At 50.5% G+C, this 15945-nt stretch overlaps 1 protein-coding gene across 10 annotated transcripts; it reads right to left on the reverse strand.

Moving 5' to 3' along the window:
• Positions 1-377: 377 nt before the first annotated feature.
• Bcl7b (BAF chromatin remodeling complex subunit BCL7B) lies at positions 378-11838 on the reverse strand. 10 transcript variants are annotated; one of them, XM_070033669.1, is made up of 8 exons: positions 11617-11791; positions 10910-10987; positions 7423-7512; positions 7250-7325; positions 5260-5356; positions 2556-2642; positions 1503-1582; positions 378-1368 (listed from the first exon to the last, which is right to left on the reverse strand). In XM_070033669.1, the coding sequence occupies exons 1-8, from the start codon at positions 11706-11708 to the stop codon at positions 1261-1263; spliced, it is 708 nt and encodes a 235-aa protein (XP_069889770.1). In that variant the 5' UTR covers positions 11709-11791; the 3' UTR covers positions 378-1260. The 10 variants fall into 10 exon arrangements, with proteins under 10 accessions (XP_069889770.1, XP_069889765.1, XP_069889767.1 ...); XM_070033664.1 differs by having other exon boundaries at positions 2472-2642; positions 11617-11790; XM_070033666.1 differs by lacking the exon at positions 10910-10987 and adding an exon at positions 9474-9520 and having other exon boundaries at positions 2472-2642; positions 11649-11789.
• Between the last annotated feature and the right edge of the window lie 4107 nt (positions 11839-15945).

Genomic DNA, 15945 nt, shown 5'->3' on the forward strand with positions numbered 1-15945 from the left:
CCCTGGGTTTGATTCCTCAGCACCACAAAAGCAGAAAAAGCTGGCTCTGTGGTTCAAGTGGTAGAGCTCTAGCCTTAAGCTTAAGAGCTGAGGGACAGCACTCAGGCCCAGAGTTCAGGCCCCACAACTGACCAAAAAAAAAGAGCCCAGGGACATGCCCCAGGCCCATAGTTCCAGCCCCAGGACTGGCATTGTTCTCTCAAAGTTCCCTCAGGTGTACAGGGATAAAGCAAAAGTTTCAAACAACTGCCATCAAGTGTACTCTCGGTAAACCAGACCAATGCCAGGCTGGGCCTTCCCATCACTTCCCAAGACTGGGCCACCCACCAGCCCTGCCATCCCCACAGCCTCAGAATGAAGCACTCACACCAACAAGACATATTTCAAATAGTTTAATTTTAAAAATATTCTATTCAGTGCTAAAATAAGTCTTCGCTCGTTGTTGCCCATTTCCATTTTTCTTAAACTTTTTTGAAACAAAAAATAAAATCACCAAGTTCAATTAAACATGCAGATTTCAAAGAAAAGGAACTCTCTAGATAGAAAGTGTGAGCTGAGGGAGTACTGTGAGGCAGGTACTGTGGTCAGAACCTCCTATCTGTCCATCTTGGGGTGGAGCACAGAGGGAGGTGGGTGGCTGGAATGAAATGCATGGTGTGGCCAGATGTAAGTGCGTTTGTGTTTGTGTTGGGGGAGTCTGGCAGTTCTGGCAGGCACAGTCAGTCAGCAGCTAGCTGCCCCAGAGGCAGGGCTGCCTAGGCTCGGGCAGGAAGCCTGGGCACAGGAAATCCACATGAGCTTTGAACCTCCACCAAGGATGAGGGGCCTCCCCCTTACCTCCCTGGTCTCCACCAGTTCCTCAACAGCAGCAGGGCCTGGGCCCTGCTGGAAGTCTCCATTCACCTTCAAGTAACCTGGGGCGTGCTCTGCTCTAGAGGTGCCTTCCATCTCCTCTTCCAGGCAGAGGGGCCTCAGTCCCCAGGGGTGGAAGCCGAGTATGCTCCTTTGGAGGTGATAGATGAATCTTGGGGTGGCTGGTGCTCCAGCCTACTTGGGGTATGAAAAGGCCCTGGGGTTCCTCTTCTCAGGAGCAAGCAGACAGGTGCCAGGGACAGGAAGATGATTGCTACAACCCCAAGCCCTCCCAGAAGGCTGCCTGTGTGGGCTCTGCACCACAGTGCTTGCCCAGCCCAGCAGCGGCACAGCTAGGGCCGGAATGCAATAAATAGAGGCGGGCAGGAGGTGTAGGGGCACGAGGTGCTAGCTCTCCGATGTGCTCTGCACCTCCCCAGGCTGCAGCATGTCTGGCTGGTCTACACAAAAACGCTTCAGGGGTGGGGCTCCCGAGTCTTCTTCTTCCTCTGCCATCTAGGAGGAGCCAGAGCAGGAGTAGCAGACTGGTCAGTCTACTACCCGCAGGCTCCACCCGCACCCTCATGACAGATGACCCTGAATTCACCAGTCCCTTGGCCCTGCCTTCACCCGAGGCTGTGACTCCTTACCTGCATTTCCAGAGGGACTGGCTCTTCCTTTGTGAGGGTGGGGGGCTCATCGGCAACTTCCGAGGCAGGCAGGGAGGGCTCTGAAAAGCAGCAAGGTCAGCCTTAGTATAGGCCTTGGCAGGGGAAACTTTCCTATAAGTGTCAAGGAAGACTATAGGAAAGGGGAGATTATGTAACAGGAACACAGAGCCAGACTGGAACACAGATGCCTCTCAGAAGCAGGCTACATGCCACGGATGAGTGTTCCACTTGGAACTACCCCGCCCAGGCAAGAAAGTCTCTTGGAGACATCTCCAATTAACCAGCAGGAAACCAGAAGTGGAGCTGTGCTCAAAGTGGTAAAGCACTAGCCTTGAGCACATACACAGAAAAAAAAGCCTGAAGCCTGGTGCTGGTGGTTCACACCTGTAATCCTAGCTACTTAGGAGGCTGAGAACTGAGGATCATGGTTCAAAGCCAGCCCAGGCAGGAAAGTCCATGAGACTCTTTTTTTTTTTTTTTTGTCCAGCGTGGGGCTTGAACTCTGGGCCTGGGCAATGTCCCTCAGCTCTTCAGCTCAAGGCAAGTGCTCTACCACTTGAGCTACAGCGCCACTTCTGGTTTTCTGGTGGTTTATTGGAGATAGGAGTCTCATGGTCTCTCCTGCCCGGACTGGCTTTGAACCGAGATCCTCAGATCTCAGCCTCCTGAGTAGCTAGGATTACAGGCGTGAGCCACTAGTGCCTGGCTCCATGAGACTCTTATCTGCAATAAACTATTCACAAGACGGGAAGTGGCGCTGTGGCTCAAGTGGTAGAGTGCTTGCCTTGAGCTGAGGAGCTGAGGGATAGCACCCAGGCCTAGAGTTTAAGCCCCATGACTGACCAAAAAAAATCCTGAGCTATTACAAGCAGCTGGACCTGCTAGGCCAAGGCACGCTCTAACCACCCTTGTGTTCCAAAGACAAATGACTGGCCCTCCACAACTCACCCTCTAAGGTCTCCTGGCCCAGCGTGGGGGGCTGGGAGTCATCTGTGCGGAAGTCGGAGGTATGGGCTGGGCTCAGGGACTCACTTGGCTGGGGGCTGGGGCTTGAGTTGGTACTGCTGTCCACCTTGAGCTGATAGGCGTCCGACACTGAGCTCTGGTTGCTATTCTCATCTGTGGACCAAACACAGCAAAGTCAACGCAGGAGGAGCTGGGTGCCAAGGAGGACCCATACCTCATAGATGGCCATGGACATGAAGGGTATGTGATCATGGCTGGGGTGCTCTCAAAAAGGACAAGCCCTGTCGGGGCTCCTGTATACTGTGGATCACCTCCAGAGCCTATGGTGATCAAGATGTCCCATCTCACTACCCAAGTATTGTAAGCGCTGCAGTCAGCCAAAAAACTAATGTAAGGTCTGCTGAGACTTAACCACTTCATGACTGCCTACCCTTCCAGCTCCAGCCTGGCATTTTCATGTCCCATGGGAAAGGACAACTCCTCTGGCAATCTTGGTACCCGAAGGAGCCTGGTGATGTCTGCAGGTAGTCAGCTAAGGCCCTGAGGCCCCAAGAAGAGGGATTATGCAGGGACTATATCTGAAGGCTTAAAGTGACCAAAGCAGTCTCTCCCTGCAGCCCCAGTCCAAGTCTTGCTGTCTCAGGCAGGCCTTTGATGATGGCCACCTAACAACTCCCAGTCTTGTGTCTCTAGCCTTTGTGCTGCTCCCAGTGGCTCCTGCAGTCTTCAAGGCATATCTAACACCCCTTGCTCCCTCAGGCACACAGGATGCCTGCTTCAACACTCAAAGTCCATCTACTTGGACCTCAGTGTGCTAAGCTTTCCTATGACCCCTGGCTGCAGCAGCTAGACCCTATGTGCAGTGCTGCTTTGTGCCCAGTGGCCTCTGCAGCTTGTGCTGGTCTAACTGCCCTTCTCAGTCTCCCAGAAGACCAATGTGCCATGCCTCAGAAGAGGTGCTGCTTCAACACCCTGATGCTTCTGTAGGTCCCCTGAGCACCACTGAGGTTCTTTCTGTTTGTTTTGTCAGTCATGGGGCTGGAACCTAGAGCCTGGGTGCTGTCCCTGAGCTCTTTTGCTCAAGGCTGGCACTCTACCACTGAGCCACAACGCCACTTCCAGTTTTCTGGTGGTTAATTGGAGATAAGAGTCTCATGGATATTCCTGCCCAGGCTGGATTTGAACCATGACCCTCAGATCTCAGCCTCCTGAGTGGCTAGGATTATAGGTATGAGCTACCGGTGCCTAGTGAGGTTCTTATTTCACACTGTTTCTGGCCTCCTGTGGGCACCAGATGTCACAGATGGGCAGGCTGCTGGGCTGTTCATCCCTGCCCCTCCCTGAGGAAGGAAGGAAACAGGAGGGGCTCTGGCATTGCTAAATGAAGAAGACACCAAGACCACAGGCTGGGCAATGCAGCAGTGCAGTCCCCAGCAGTGACTGTCACTCCCCACAGCAGCTAGAGCCCACCCTGAATTCTCCTTCCTCCATTACATCAATGGCAGGTGGGGGGGAGGGGAAGGGGAGGATCTACATCCATAAGAGAGATGGTAAGCCTGTAGCCCTCACTCCTACCAAGCCCCCCCCCCTCACTCCCCTCTTTCTTGGTGCCCATACTGAGCTTGAACTCAGTCTGGGTACTCTCCCTTAGCTTTTTTGCTCAAAGCCGGCATTCTACCACTTGAAACACAGTTCCACTCCGACTTTTTTTTGGTCGTGTGTGTGTGTGTGTGTGTGTGTGTGTGTGTGTCGTGTGTGTGTGTGTGTGTGTGTGTGTCGTGTGTGTGTGTGTGTGTGTGTGTGTGTGTGTGTGTGTGTGTGTGTGTGTGTGTGTGTGTGTGTGTGTGTGTGTGTGTGTGTGTGTGTCAGATTCAGGGCTTCTACTCGGGGCATGGGTGCCGCCATGAGCTCCTTTTGCTCAAAGCTAGTGCTCTACCACTTTGAGCCACAGCGTCACTTCTGTTTTCTGTTGGTTTATTGGAGATAACAGTCTCATGGACTTTCCTGCCCTGGCTGGCTTTGAACCACAATCTTTAGATCTCAAACTCCTGAGTAGCTAGGATTACAAGTGTGAACCACCAGCACCTGGCTTACTTCCAACTTTTTGCTGGTTAGTTGGAACTGGAGTCTCATAGACATTTCTGTCCAATCTGGCTTTGAACCTTAATCTTCAGATTTCAGCCTTCTGATTAGGTAGGATTACAGGTATGAGCCCCAGGTACCCCGCCCCCATGTTTATTATGAAGGGACTAAGGTATGTCCCTGTGGGCTCTGGCAAACCTTCCCTGTAACTGCCTTCAGCAGGAATGACAACAATCACGGTCTGGTTTGCACGAAGAGCAGGTAAAGGTAAATCTGGAAATGGAACTGAGGGCATCTCATACACTAACTCCCAAGTAGATGTGAAATACCCCAAGAGGTAATGTCACAGTAGCAGGATGACAAGGCAAGGCTGGCTTAGGGCAGAAGCCTGGGCTTTGGGTAGCTTTATGATCTAAGATAGGATCATATAATTGCCATCCACAAAAAGAAGAGGGCGGAGAGTAGAGTTCAGTGGCCAAAAACTGGCTTAGCCCGTGCTGGAATACAATGCCTGAGTTCCATCCTAGCACCTCAAAAAGTAAAAAAGAAAAGAATTCTGATCCAGAACACCAGGCCTTCTGTGTGATGCATCACTACTATGTAAGTCATGTACCTTTCCATTCCTGGCTTCAGCTACACTGACTTGCATCCTCCCCGCCCCCGCAAGGTAGACACAGATACAACTCACCCTGGAATTCAAGGAGGAGAGAGCGATTGGCAGAGGCTTCAGAGGGAAAGCCATTAGGTTCCCGGGTTGCTGAACTGTTGGATTTTGACTTTTCTTTCTAGAAAAGAAAAAAAAAAAAAAAGGAATATGACAGTCAAACAAGAGCCTCAGAAGAGGGAGGAGGGCTGAGAGTGCACAGGACAGGCAGAAAGGATGCATCCAGCAAGGACAGCAGCAAAGTGCAACGTGCCAGGAGGGGATTTTGCTTCTGAGCTCCCATGCTGCTCCTTAGTCCAACCAGCACTTCCTCGCTGAGTCTTCCCTGTGATAGGACTGGAAGCATGAGCATCCCGCTGGCACCCTGCTCTGCTGCAGCCGGACCAGAGGAGGCACCACATCACTTCAGACAACATGCTGCCAGATGGTACAGGGCCCTTCAGTGCCCTCATATCCCCTCCCTGAAGCAGGGTTCAGGGAAGATGTAATTGTGTGACCACAGTAGAAAGGGTAGGCAAGCATGAGTTTGCCATAGCCAGTGTGAAGAAATAACACATCCAAGCATTTGCAAATGAGCATTTATTCCAAGAGCCCAATGATTTCTGAGTTGTCTCAAGTCGGCCAGTGCGCGCTCTCTCTCCCTCTCTCTCCTCTCTCTTTCTCTCTCTGTCTCTCTCTCGTTGATTGTACGGCTTGAACTCTGGGCCTGGACACTGTCCCTGAGCTCTTCAGCTCAAGTCAAACACTACCACTTGAGCCACAAGTGACTTCCAGTGTTCTGGTGGTTAATTGGAGATAAGAGTCTCATAGACTTTCCTGCTGGGCTGCTTTGAACTATGATCCTCAGATCTCAGCCTCCTGAGTAGCTAGGATTACAGGCGTGAGCCACTGGTACACAACCAGCTCTATCTTTTTGTACATGTCTATTTATTGAGGGCATACTTACTATATGAGCCTGAACTCTGGGCCTGTGCACTGTCCTTCAGCTCTTCAGCTCAAGGCTAGCGCTCTACCACTTGAGCCACAGCGTCACTTCTGGCTTTTTCTGCTTATGTGGTGCTAAGGAATTGAACCCAGAGCCTCATGCATGCAAGGCAAGCACTATAACATTGAGCCACCTTCCCAGCTTAGATTTTTTTAAAGCTCTGGCAACTATGTAACCTTGCACTGGAGGTCTCAATCAACCAGTGACCAGAAAGGCATTGGGCGTGCATTTGGTTATCCATGCAACTACACTGATAAACTTTTTGGGCAGCCTGGACTGTGCTAGATAGTGAAGCAGGAAGGGTGAAGAAGAGGGATGAGCTGGGCACTGGTTGTTCACACCTGTAATCCTAGCTAGTTAGGAGGCAGGAGGCTGATATCTGAGGATCATGGTTCAAAGCCAGCCCTGGCAGAAAAGTCTAAGTGGTACTCTTATCTCCAATTAACCACCAGAAAACCAGAAATGGCACTGTGGCTCAAGTGGTAGAGCACTGGCCTTGACCTGAAGAGCTAAGGGACAGCACCCAGGCCCAGAGTTCAAGCCCCACGATGGACAAAAAAAAAAAAAAAAAAAAAAAGCAAGCAAGCAAGAAAAATAATAATAAAAGCAATGAAGGGGTAAAATAAATCAAGCAAAGGCCGGGTGCCAGTGGCTCACGCCTGTAATCCTAGCTACTCAGGAGGCTGAGATCTGAGGATCAGGGTTCAAAGCCAGCCTGGGCAAGGAAAGTCCTGTGAGACTCTTATCTCCAATAAACCACTAGAAAACCGGAAGTGGCGCTGTGGCTCAAGCAGTAGAGCGCTTGCCTTGAGCTGAAGAGCTGAGGGACAGCGCCCAGGCCCAAAGTTCAAGCCCCATGACTGAAAAAATAAATAAATAAGTAAATCAAGCAAAGTCTTGCCCAGGCCAGTGACAGAGTATAGCAAGAAGTATTTTCAATTCATTTGGAGAAACAAATTCTTTTATAACTAAAAGAGACATTCAAAATAAAAAGTGCCTTATTGTTATTCTGGTTTCTTCCACACTTACCTCCTTGCTGTCTGTCACAGGAACCCATTTAAATATCCGAAGGGATGTGTCACCCACAGTCACCCACTTTTTCTCCCTAAAGAAAGACATTTCTTAATATTAACAGCAGAATAAAACCAATTTTCTGTCCATTAACTTGTACTTTTCCATTTCTCAAGAGATCACCCTTGAACCTGAGATGCCTTCTGAACTCCCATCGAATTATTCTTGGAGCTGCGTTGGGGAAGGCATTGTGCAGCTTGCAGCTGGAAGATCGCTGGGGGCTGCTGGGGGCAGAGAGTAAACAGCACAAGTTACTCTTTTTCGGTCTGAGACCAGGACTCAAACTCGCTATCGAATGCTTGCTTTCACTCACTGGCTGGCACTCTCCCACCTGAGCCACATCTTAAACCCACAAGTTACTCTTTTCTCTGCCATATGTGAGCCCCAGGGAGAGGAAAGGCTGTCAGACATTTATCAGGGAGAACCCTGCTCATCACCAACCTAGGCCCCTTTGCACCAAAATGACCTGGAAGTCACTTAGAGATTTCACTGCCAGTGGGGCTGCTGGCAACAGCTCTCCCTTCTGTACCCATAAGCTTCTGCCAGTTTCTTCTTGCCCTTGTTCAATGGCATGGGATTTTCCTTCTTTTATACTGTTTTGACCTTTCAGCTAATTTACAAAGTTGTAACTTCAATAAAGATTATAGGCAAATAATGCATACTCCAAGTCCCTGTCTTTCTTCTAATAATATAGACTAGCAGAAATAACATAGGGGGAGAATTTTTTTGTGCCAGTACTTGGTCTTGAAATCAAGGCCTGGGCATTGTCCCTTAGCTTTTTTCCTTCAAGGCTAGCACTCTGCCATTTGAGCCACACCTCCATTTCCAGCTTCTTGGTGGTTAACTGTAGACTAGGGTCTCATGAACTTTCCTGCCTAGGCTGGCTTTGACCTCAGCTTCCTGAGTAGCTAGGAATAGGTATAAGCAACCAGCACCCAAATGGTTTCTGTTGTTGATTAAAATAGGATTTTGCAATAGAGCCCAGACTGGCAATGAGTCTTCTAATGCCTCTGTCTCAGCCTCCTGAGTGCTAGAATTACAACATGTACCACTACCATGCCCAACAGATTTTTATTTTTTATTTTTTGGTCAGTCACAGGGCTTGATTCAGGTCTGGGTGCTGTCCTTGAGCTTTTCTTCTCAAGGCCAGTGCTCTACAAGTTTAAGCCATAGCTCCACTTCCAGTTTTCTGGTGATTAACTGGAGGTAAGAGACTCATGGACTTTCCTGCCTGGCCTGGCTTTGAACTACATTCCACAGATCTCATTCTCCTGATTAGCTAGGATTACATGCATGAGCTACCAGTGCCCGGTGTTGTAACAGACTCGTTCTGTGCCAATCCTGGGGCTTGAACTCAGAACCTGGGCATTGTCACTGAGATTTTTTTCCCCCCACAAGACTAGCACTCTACCACTTGAGCCACAGCTCTATTTCTAGCTTTTTGGTGGTTAACAGGAGATATGAGCTCACACCGGCTTTCCTGCCCAGGTTTCAAATCATGATCCTAAGATCCCAGGCTCCTGAGTAGTTAGGACTACGTGCTTGACTCACTGGTACCCACAGGTGGCTCTGCCTGTAATCCTAGCTTATTTATATCCCCATATCCTTATCTCTCTTTTTATATACAGCAAGCTCTGAGAGATAGGGATACGGCTCAGTCGAGGTAGAGGGCTTGCTTAGCACGACCAATGCTCATAGTATAATTCCCTGTTACACACACACACACACACACACACACACACACACACACACACACACACACACACACACACACACACACACACACACACACACACACACACACACACGCCATGATAAATTTAGAAATAATTTCTAAAGGTTAGAATGTGTTTGTGACTTTAAATAAGCATCATTATCCCACAATACTGTGAAATTTGTGAAATTTATGTAATCACTTAATCACAATAAAAAAATTGCAAAAAAAAAAAAGAAGAAATAATTTCTAAGTCTCCATCTTCCATGTAAGGGTCTCCATAGGGGATAATCACAAGAAAGCTTGGTGCTGGTGTCTCACACCTACAATCCTAGCAACTCAGGAAGCTGAGATCTGAGGATCCCAGTTCAAAGCCAGTCCAAACAGGAAAGTACATGAGACTGTTATCTCCAATTAGCCAGCAGAAAACCAGAAGTGGAGCTGTGCTCAAAGTAGTAAAGCACTAACCTTGCACAAAAAAACTCAGGAACAGTGCCCAGGTCTGTCTTGCTAGTCTGGAGGGGGGGCGGGGAATCAAGAATACATACAAAAAAAAAAAAGAGAGAGACAGTAACTACTCTGGAGAATATTTCAAATTTCAACTCTGAAGTTAAGCTTTGTAGAAATCTTTGTCTCTAAGTATCTTGAGACATGGAATATGGCAGAGATTAATTACCACCATGTTCAGAAAATAAACAAAAGCACAAGAAGGAATGAATATCTTACCTAAGTTCACTGTCTAAATAACTGTTAATGTCTCAGAAGTCTATCTAGATCCAATTAAAACTAAATTTGCTGTTCTGGACTTATACCTTCAATACAACTTTTACTTTTTTTGAGAGGGGAACTGGGGTTTGAACTCAGGGTTTTGCACTTGTAAAAGCAGGTAATCTGGGCTGGGAAGGCAGCTCAGTGGTAAGAGTGCTTGCCTTGCATGCATGAGGCCCTGGGTTTGATTCCTCAGCACCACATAAGCAGAAAAAGCCAGAAAAATGCAGGTAGTCTTATCACTTGAACCATGTCTTCATCCCTTTTTGTTTTAGCTTAGTTTTCAGACAAGGTCTCACTCTTTTGCCTTGTCTGGCCTAGGACCACAATCTGCCTACCTCCACCTCCCAAGGAGCTGGGACTACAGATGTGCACCTCCATGTTGTTGTGCTTTTAAATGATAGGGTCTCTTTTATTGTTGTTTTTGTTTTTGGTGGGTCATGGGACTTGAACTCAGGGCCTGGTCTCTCTTTTGCTCAAGGCACAGGCTTGGAACCACAGCACCACTTTGTTTTCTGGTGGTTAATTGTAGATAAGAGTCTCACAAACCCGGCGCTGGTGGCTCATGCCTGTAATCCTAGCTATTCAGGAGGCTGAGATCTGAGGATCGTGGTTCAAAGCCAGCCCAGGCAGGAAAGTCCATGAGACTCTTATCTCCAATGAACCACCAGAAAACCGGAAGTGGCGCTGTGGCTCAAGTGGTAGAGCGCTAGCCTTGAGCTGAAGAGCTGAGGGACAGCGCCCAGGCCCAGAGTTCAGGCCCCACGACCGACAAAAAAAAAAAAAGAAAAACTAGCTGCTGTTTTCTAGAAAATGCTGACATCATAGGAAATTTAAAAGAGGCTGCTAAAAGCACACCTGGTGGCTCACTTATGTAATCCCAGATACTCAGGAGGCTGAGATTAAAGGATCACAGTTCATAGCCAGCCAGGGCAGGAAAGGCTGTGAGGCTCTTACGTTTAACCACTAAAATGTCAGTAGTGAAGCTGTGGCACAATTGGTAGAGCTAGCCTCTAGCAAAAAAGTTCAGGGATGGAACCCAAGCCAGGAGTTCAAGCCCCAGGACCAACACACCAACCCCACCCACCCACCCACCCTTGGATTCCACGCTGAAGGGAATGCATGAGTTACTTAACCAGTATTTACTGAGTTGCAGATGCAGGAGACTCTCCGGTGCAGAGCAGGTTTTGGACAAACAGGGTGGAGGGAGAGGCCTGCGGGATTTCCAAGACTCTGAATTCATTACTGATTAGCTAGAGAAAAGGGTCCAAGAAGGAAGTCCAACGGACGAGCCCCCCCCCCCCCCCCGAGTTCCTGAAGCAGAACAGGGCCCAGGCGGCGTTTGCGAACGGTTCCGGTTCCGGCGCCCGGGGCCAGGCTTGGCTCCATTCCCACGATCCCGCCTGCTCCAAGGCAGGCAGACTAACAGACTCCCGCCAAAGCTCAACGACTTAAGACTCAGCGGACTGAGCTCCCGCGACGGTGGCCAGGGAGGTTAGGAGACGCCGGCTTAGGAGCTGGGACGCGCTCAGAGAGACCCAGAGCCTGGTAGGCGCGGGCTGCACGCCAACGCGACGCGCAGGCCCCGCCCCGCGGCGCGCGTAAGAGACCGGAGGGGAGGGGGAAGAGCGGAGGGGTGGGCCCTCAGGACGGCAGGCCCGCCGATTGGCCAGGGACGACGCGCCCTCTGCCCTCACGCCGACGCCAGCGCACTCTCCTCCCGCTTTTTCCTACACCCCCTCCCCCAGCTCCGGCCGCTGGAGTCCCACCCGGCCCGTGTGCCCGGCGCTTGGCGGAGCCGGGACCTCCGACCCCTGCCAGCGTCCCGACTCCCGCCCCTCACCATTTCCGCACTTTCTCGATGGCCGCCATCACCTTCTTGATGTCGTCCTTGGCCCGGCTGCGGGTCTCGGCCCGAACCGACCGGCCCGACATGGCGGCGGCGGGAGCGGCGGGGGCCAGGACACTGCTCCCAAGACGCGGGGAGTCTCGCGCCTCACGCGTCGCCGCCGCCGCCGCCGCCGCCGCAGCGTCACCGCAGCCGTCGCCCCCTCCGTGCGCGCGTGCGCGAGGGAGCGCGCGCACCCGCCCGCCCCGTGGGGCTGGAGGACTCGCGCGCCTGCGCACCCTGCCCCGGGCGGCCCAGCCGGGCCCCAGAGGCCCTCGGGCGCCCTTAGGGCCCAAGGTGTGCTGTTGGCGGCCGCACGTGCCGTGGGCCAGGCGAGGCGCGAGGCGCTGCTAGTGCAGTTCTCGATCTTTCCCTGAGGCTTGGGGTTCAGGGATTATCAACTTCCTGCCCCTGCTGCTTTTGATGTTCATGAAGCCATCAAGGTTCTGTACCATATTCCCTTTCTTACAGGCTGGCGCCATCAGCCTGAGCCAATCTACTCTGCAGACGTGGGGAATTTCACACCTTTCTGCAGGATTTCACCTGTCTGCGCTTGTGCAAAAGCTACTGTGGCCTCCAAAGCCCTTGGGCTCCCTTCCTCCCTACAGCCCTGCCCTCTGCTGTGTCTGCACAGCACCCTTCTCTCTTCATGTGGAAACCACTAGACCTCAGGGTCTGTGAGCTTATGGTCCCTTTCACAGGGCGCACCCAGCCCTGATTCTGAGAATTGGTGAGGCAAGAGGATGAGCCATGTAAACCATAAGGCGCCTAGCAGATGGAATACTTTTGGCTTCTGGTGCCACTGTCCTGCCTGTGCGCTGTGTGTCTGTACCAGGGCTTGAACTCAGGGCCTGGGCACTGTCCCTGAACTCTATCTAAAACCTGGTGTTCTACCACTTGAGCCATGGCTGCACTTCCGGCTCTTTGTTAGTTTATAGATGATAAATCTCATGGACATCCCAGACTGGCTTCAAACCATGATCCTCAGATCTCAGCTACTCAAGCTGGGATTACAGGCTTGAGCCACCAGTGCAGGAATCCCCCTCCCCCCCCTTTTAATTTTTATTTTTTTATTCAATACTGAGGCTTGAACTTGGTCTTCTCCTTTGGCTTGTTTACTGGCCTGGCACTCTATTACTTGAGCCACAACTGCAGTCCTGCTTTGGCTGGTTATTTTTATTTTTTGTCAGTTGTGGGGCCTGAACTCCAGGGCCTGGGCACTGTACCTCAGTTCTTCAGCTCAAGGCTAGCGCTCTACCACTTGAGCCACAGTGCCACTTCTGGCTTTTCCTGCTTATGTGGTGCTGAGGAATTGAACCCAGAGTCTTATGCATGTAAGGCAAGCACTCTACCACTGAGCCACCTTCCTGGTTATTTTGGAAGGAGGGACTTTTCTGTCAAGCCCAGCTCAGAACCTACTTTGTTAGAGACTGGAAATAGGATTCAAAAACCAGACTCCACCAATCACCATCATCAGTCATCACTTTCAGAGTTAACATCTGTCATCTTGAGTTTGTTGCTTAAAGTTTTATCCTGTCTCTGAGCTTCAAATGCCTGAAACATATCAGACATGATGATGCAGGCTTGTAGTCCCGGCATCACAGGAGGCTAAAACAAGATTTCTTGATCCCTGGAGTCTCAGGCCAGTCTGGGCAACACAGAGATCTCATCTTAAAAATCAAATCAAGCTGGGCACTGGTTGCTTATACCTGTAATCCTAGCTACTCAGGAGGTTAAGATATAAGGATCATGGTTCAAAGCCAGCCCAGGCAGGAAAGTCTATGGACTCTTTATCTCCAATTAACCACCAGAAAACTAGAAGTGGTACTATGGCTCAAGTAGTAGAGCACTTGCCTTAATCTGCAAGAGCTCAGGGAGAGCCCAGGCTCACAGTTCAAGCCCACAACCAACAAAAAATAAAAATAAAAGAGCAAACCAAGTAGGTTTGGGAATGTGGCTTAGTGGTAGAGTGCTTGCCTAGCATGCATGAAACCCCGGGTTTGATTCCTCAGGACCACATAAACAGAAAAAGTCGGAAGTGGTGCTGTGGCTCAAGAAGTTTAGGGACAGTACCCAGATCCTGGAGTTCAAGCGCCAGGACTGGGGGTGAGGTGGGGAGGGGGGAAGACAAACCAAAGACCTACTGGGGTTGTCAAACCTATTGGCTAGATAGAGACCTTGGTAGGTATGCCTGTGTCCCCATTACAGTGTTAGCACAGTCTTCAGATTCCAAGGCAGAGGATGCTGCACCTCACACTCTGTGAGTGAGCTGGATGTAAAAGGCCTGGTGAGGGGCTGGGAAGGTGGCTCAGTGGTAGAGCGCTTGCCTTGCATGCCTGAGGCCCTGGGTTTGATTCCTCAGCACCACCTAAGCAAAAAGAAAAAAGCCAGAAGTGGCGCTGTGGCTCAAGTGGTAGAGTGCTAGCCTTGAGTTGAAGAACTGAGGGACAGCGCCCAGGCCCAGAGTTCAGGCCCCACGACCTGACCCAAAAAAAAAAAAAAAAGACCTGGAGAGGAGGACTGCTTCTAAATAGAGTGGCCACTGGATGTCACTGCTGAGGAACAAGGCATGTCATGGGATGCACCCCTCACCTGGGTTACTTCCATCTGTTGCTTCATTGGAGCCACCCTGCCGGGGCACAATGGCTCCAGATTGCAGAAGTCTCATTATAAAGTCTTGGAGAAGGCCAGGCGCCAGTGGCTCACGCCTGGAATTCTAGCTACTCAGGAGGCTGAGATCTGAGGATCGTGGTTCAAAGCCAGCCCGGGCAGGAAAGACCATGACTCCTATCTCCAATAAACCTCTAGAAAACTGGAAGTGGCGCTGTAACTCAAGTGGTAGAGTGCTTGCCTTGAGCTGAAGAGCTGAGGGACAGCACCTAGGCCCAGAGTTCATGGAAAGTCTTGGAGATCTTAGGGGAAGAATGAGTGGGGACTCTGATGATCTGAAGCCCCCAGTCCCCTGCATGGCTGCCTTTCTGTGGCTGCTACATTTCCTTGTCTCTGTAGAGTTCAGATGATCTAGCCCTGATGCAAGTGAGTCAAAGCTCCGGGTGGCCATGACCTCCAAACCTCAGGGTCTGGCTTTGTAGTTCTGGAACTTTGATTACTTCTCCTCTCTCAGGAATCATCAGTCCCTGAGAAAATCACACTCAGGGCATGAACCCACAAAGCAGTTAACCTAGAAAGTAACTGATTTTTATTGGTAACAGCACAACACAGTCGGTGGTGAGTTCATTCACTATGGAGCAGTCAATAAACATTTGCCATATTCCCCAACAAAGGCAAAATCATGGTCTACTGTGCTCACACTCCTGTGGTGCAACAAAAAGAGATGCAGGGCAGGGGCAGAGCTCAGTGGTAGACCATTCAGCCATCATGCTTAAGACCCTTAGTTCTACCTCCAGCACTAAGAAACCAAACACTGCAGTCCCTGTTCCCAGAGACCTTCCTTACCTTTCAATGGCAAAATCAAGATTACAGGGGTCACTAGGGGCAAGTGTGAGCTCTATACTAAGACTCAGAGTTGAAGTCTTTCTTGCCAACTAATCTCCAAAGTTGGAGTTTTCTACCTGCAATATGGACATAATTTTTACCTTACAAGAGCTACTTGGAAAGAAAAGTGTTGTAGGGCATACCTGTAATTCTAGCACTCTGGGGGCTGAGGTCAGAGGAATTCAAGTTCCAGACTGCTTGAGCTGGAGTGAGATTCTTTTTTTTTTTGTCAGTTATGGGACTTGAACTCTGGGGCTTGAGCGCTGCCCCTCAGCTCTTCAGCTCAATGCTAGCGCTCTTCTACCACTTGAGCCACAGCACCACTTCTGGTTTTCTGGTTGTTTATTGGAGATGAGTCTCACTGGGGGGCTGGGAAGGTGGCTCAGTGGTAGAGCACTTGCCTTGCATGCTCAAAGCCCTGGGTTCGATTCCCCAGCACCACATAAGAAAAAAGAAAAAAGCCGGAAGTGGCGCTGTGGCTCAAGTGGTAGAGTGCTAGCCTTGAGCTGAAGAGCTGAGGGACAGCAACCAGGCCCAGAGTTCAGGCCCCACGACCGGTCCCCCCCCCAAAAAAGAAAAAAAGTCTCACTGGGGCTGGGAAGGTGGGTCAGTGGTAGAGCGCTTGCCTTGCATGCATGAGGCCCTGGGTTTGATTCCTCAGCACCACATAAGCAAAAGGAAAAAAGCCGGAAGTGGCGCTGTGGCTCAAGTGGTAGAGCGCTAGCCTTGAGCTGAAGAGCTGAGGGACAGCACCCAGGCCCAGAGTTCAGGCCCCACGACCGGACCCCC

Source organism: Dipodomys merriami, unplaced genomic scaffold (assembly GCF_024711535.1).
Source record: "Dipodomys merriami isolate MVZ:Mamm:240054 unplaced genomic scaffold, mDipMer1.0.p SCAF_22, whole genome shotgun sequence".
Classification (NCBI taxonomy): Eukaryota; Metazoa; Chordata; class Mammalia; order Rodentia; family Heteromyidae; genus Dipodomys; species Dipodomys merriami.